This window comes from Babylonia areolata, chromosome 9, assembly GCF_041734735.1.
Source record: "Babylonia areolata isolate BAREFJ2019XMU chromosome 9, ASM4173473v1, whole genome shotgun sequence".
NCBI lineage: Eukaryota > Metazoa > Mollusca > Gastropoda > Neogastropoda > Buccinidae > Babylonia > Babylonia areolata.
The window spans coordinates 34,798,909-34,803,908 of NC_134884.1; the positions used below are offsets into that span (position 1 = coordinate 34,798,909).

General features: G+C 41.2%; 1 protein-coding gene across 1 annotated transcript in view; it reads right to left on the bottom strand.

Moving 5' to 3' along the window:
• The window catches only part of LOC143285404 (CD109 antigen-like), an 89,522-nt gene that overhangs the window by 14,350 nt on the left and 70,172 nt on the right, over window positions 1–5,000 (bottom strand). Inside the window, exon 29 of the mRNA XM_076592652.1 lies at window positions 1,465–1,639. Within this exon, the coding sequence (XP_076448767.1) occupies window positions 1,465–1,639 (175 nt within the window). The remainder of the gene's footprint in view (window positions 1–1,464; window positions 1,640–5,000) is intronic.

Here is a 5,000-nt window from a genome sequence, read left to right on the forward strand (position 1 = left end):
GAAAAAAAAGACACAGCTGTCATTCACACCGAGCAACACCGAAGAAGAATCGTCCACCTGCTACATAGCCAGTGAGTCTGACCACGCTGGTCTGCGTGCTGTAACTCACGGAGTCGGACAGGGCTGGATAAGTGACCCCAGCTTTTATCATGATAGTCAGTCGCGTTTAGTCGACTGTGACCATCAGAACAAGCAGAGGAGGTAACTGCTGTCCCGACTATCCGGGCTAGAATTTGATTATAGTGGAGAGAGTATCTTGCCCAAGTTACATCCTCTCACTCTCTCGGCCATGAGGGTTTTAGGACAGTCACCGTTGGGATGGTTCCCAAAGGCTAGCTAGCTTTCATGACATAGCTTTCATGACATAGCTATCATTTACACCGAGCAACAGTTTCAGTTTCAGTAGCTCAAGGAGGCGTCACTGCCTTCGGACAAATCCATATACGCTACACCACATCTGCCAAGCAGATGCCTGACCAGCAGCGTAACCCAACGCGCTTAGTCAGGCCTTGAGGGGGGCAAAAAAAGAGAAAAAAAGGTGAATAAATAATAGATAAGCTTACATAAATAAATAAATAATAATTATAATGTAAAAAAAAGAGAGAAAAAGGTGAATAAATAATAGATAAGCTTACATAAATAAATAAATAATAATTATAATGTAAAAAAAGAGAGAGAAAAAGGTGAATAAATAATAGATAAGCTTACACAAATAAATAAATAAATAAATAAATAATAATTATAAAAAAGAAAAACACTGAAGCCAGAGTCACCCATCTTCCGCGTAGCCAGTTCGTCTGACCAGCTCTTATTATACAGCGACAGCAGAGTGGTTAAAGCATCGGACTTTCAATCTGAGGGTCCCGGGTTCGAATCTCGGTAACTGCGCCTGGAGGGTAAAGGGTGAATATTTTTCCGATCTCCCAGGTCAACATATGTGCAGACCTGCTAGTGCCTGAACCCCCTTCGTGTGTTTTTTTTGCAAGCAGAAGGTCAAATACGCACGTTAAAGAAAGAAATGAGAACATACCCAGCATACACACTCTCGAAAACGGAGAATGGCTGCCTACATGGCGGGGTAAATAAGCAAAGCGGTCATACACGTAAAACGTTACATGTGTGTGTGTGTGTGTGTGTGTGTGTGTGTGTGTGTGTGTGTGTGTGTGTGTGTGTGCGCCCGAAATCTGATTGAATGACACAGGAAACGTATGATGAGCGCCCAGTGGCAGCCGTGAGTCGGCTCTACCCAGGCAGGCAGCCTGTTTGTGGAAATGTCACCAGAGTTTGTAAAACGCTTAGAGCTTGCTCTCCGACCGAGAATAGGCGCTAGGAAAGAGTTCGTAAAAAAGCTCAGAGCTTGGTCTCAGACCGAGGATAGACGCTACACAGAGTTTGTAAAACGCTTAGAGCTTCCTCTCTAACCGAGGATAGGCGCGATAAACAAGTAGCCATATCATCACCCACCTTCCACATAGCCGATGAGTCGGACCAGGCTGTTCTGCGTGGTGTAGCTCTCCGGGTCGTGCAGGACCAGGGCGTAGGCTGTCAGGGCTGCCAGGAACTGATTGACCCTTACCGCCTGACCGCTGCTCACGTCCCTCACGTAGTCTGTGGCCCTGTTCAGGTTGTCTTCCCTTATCTTGCTTGGGGGGGGAAGGAGGGTGGGAGGGGGGGGAGGGATTGGGGGTGGTGGGGGGGTGGGGGGGGGGGGGGGAAGGGGGCCGGGAGACAAAGCGACAACACAACAGCTTGTAGTTTGTGTTTTTCATGTTACATTTTACGTTGTCCTCTTTCTACTGTTAGTGTTAGTGTTAGTATCTATTGATTATTATTGTTATTATTATTGTTGCAAAAAAAAAAAAGTAATAATATAATTATCATATTATTATCATTATCATTTATACATTCATCAATTATCCTCTTTCTGTTATCATTATTATTATCATTATTATCATTAGTTATACATTCATCAATTATCCTCTTTCTATCATTAATATTCTTCTTCTTCTTCTTATTATTATCATCATCATCATCATCATCATCATTTACACATTCATCAATTATCCTCTTTCTATTATTTTTTATCATTATTATCATTATCATTTACACATTCATCAGTTATCCTCTTTCTATTATTATCATCATTATTCATTATATATTTATTATCCTATTATTATTATTATTTTTTTATCTATTTATCCTCCTCCTCTTCTTCTTCTTCTTATTATTATCATTACATATACATATACAGCGTCTATCTTTGTTCACAGAGTAAAAACTCTACACACGCGCTTTACAAATCACGGGACCGTTTATTCAACAGACTGTCTGTCTGCGTCAGTAGAGCCGACTGACAGCTGAAATTTAAGCACTCATCATTGGTTTCCTATTTAAGGCTTCAGTCTCGCTCGCGCGCGCATGCACAGCACCCCCCCCCTCACCCTCCCCCCTCCCCCACAGCCCCCACCCCCACACGTGCACAATTATACATAATAATAATAATAATGGATACTTATATAGCACACTATCCAGAAATCTGCTCTAGGTGCTTTACAAAAACGCTTTTGTTAACATAAAACATTACATCAATGTTACATACACACACACCAAAATGTGACTACACACACACGCACACACACACACACACACACACACACACACACACACACACACACACACACACACACTGCATACATACATTTTAACATACATGTGTATCTAATAGCTACCCCAACACATACGCACACATAGGCAGGCACAAACTTACATAAACACACGCACACACAATACATATTCATATACATGCATGTAGTTATGTACACATACATATGTATACACACATAGTCAAGCACAGCGAACGCAAAGGAAGTGGACCTGCCACAATTGAACTTATTGCTGAGGGAAAAGGTGAGTTTTGAGACGAGATTTAAAAGATGCGAGGGAATCAGAATGACGGAGGTTATCATGGAGCTTGTTCCACGTCTTTGGCGATTGAAAAGAAAACGATCTGTGTCCATAGGTCTTACTTCTGACGTGAGGTATCCTGAGAAGTCGAGTATGAGAGGAATAACGGAGCTGGCGAGACGGGGTATAGATATGGAGGTGTTCAGAAAGATACTTGGGGACAGATCCGTTGACTGCAGAAAAGGTCAGAGTGGATAGCTTATAGTCTATTCGATCAGAAACAGGCAACCAGTGGAGAGACTGAAGGAGAGGAGAAACATGGTCAAATTTAGAAGCTCTGCAAATGAGTCTGGCAGCGTTATGTATCAATGTAAGAGTGGGTCTCACATTTTCTACATTGGATGTTGAGAATTTACACTTACGCTTACTATAATCACGATGTCTGATGTAACTGGTCCAGATAAAAAAAAAAGAGTCCTTTAAAGGTTGAAATACAAGAATTAATCAAACTATGTTTGCATTCCGCTGTCTGAGTGGACATGACAATGATACGACTTTTCTTATTTTTCTTTTTTTTTTTTTCTAATGGTCGCGTTGTGAGGTAAGAGAGAGAGAGAGAGAGAGAGAGAGAGAGAGAGAGAGAGAGAGAGAGAGAGAGAGAGAGAGAATTCAGAACTCAGAACTTTCGGTGTAAAGTCACCGACCTTTATACAAATGGTTACACGTGTTGCACGCACACACACACGTACTCATACACACACACGCACGCACGCACACACACACACACACACACACACACACACCAAACCTTCAGCATGGTAAACAGAAAGAGAGAGAGAGAGAGGGGTGAGGGATGAGGGGGAGGGCGGGGGATGGAGAGAAAGAGGGTGGGGAAGTTCGTGAGAGAAACAGAGAGAGGGGGAGGGGGAGAGAGCGAGACACATAGAAACACACACACACACACACACACACACACACACACACACACATATATATATATACATATATGTACATCTCTCTCTCTCTATATATATATATATCATTAGTTTATATATATATATATATATATATATGTATATATATATATATATATATATATATACATATATATATATATATATATATATATAGAGAGAGAGAGAGAGAGAGAGAGAGAAGTCTGAAGTCTGAAGTCTGAAGTCTGAAGTCTGAATGGTTTATTGTTTAGGCCTTTCTGCCCGTGACAACAGGGGTAGGGGGGGGGTGGGGGGAGGGGCTTCCGTGTTAACATCCATTATAAAGAACAGCGCCAATATATGTAAAGCAAACAAAGGGTAGAAAAGAGAGAAAGGACAGAGAGAGAGAGAGAGGGAGAGAGGGACAGAAAGAAAAAGAAAAAGACAAAAGATAGATGGGCTGATTGGTGTGTAATCATGCGTCATTAACCAAAGATAGACTTGTTTCTATGGGTGAAGGCTTTGGACAAGAACAGAGAGAGTGGAATGCATGTCTTCACATCTGCAAACAACAGTGACAATTTAAATGCATTGGGGCGCACATGATACTTCTTCGGTATATACTGTTCTCTGAGATTTTTGTATTCTGGGCATGTCAAAATAAAATGGAGTTCGGTTTCTTGTTCATCTTTACAGAATAAGCAACACATATTTTCACGCTTTTTTGAATATCTCAATCTATGCGGCTTCAATGGAGATACACCAAGTCTGACTCTTGTGAGAACTTTTCTTAAAACAGGGTTCTTGATTATGTTTAGATATTGCGGGGCGTTGTGTAGTTGTCTGAATGTAGAATATAAGGTAAATCTATCATGTGATGTTACACTGCTTTCCAAATCTTGCAGATGGCAATCAAATAATCTCTGTTTAAAAGCACACAAGAAACTGTTTATATTTTCCACACCCTGGTTTTCCCACACATAGCCAAATCCATATCTATATAATGTAAAACAAATTCGTGATGCCCAGTTGTATTTATCCCTACAATGGAGACCATACAACATTCTATATGCTTTAAATGGAATGCGAGAGAGAGAGAGAGAGAGAGAGAGAGAGATCCACCAGCATCTCTCCTATTGTTATCACTCCCCCCTCACACAC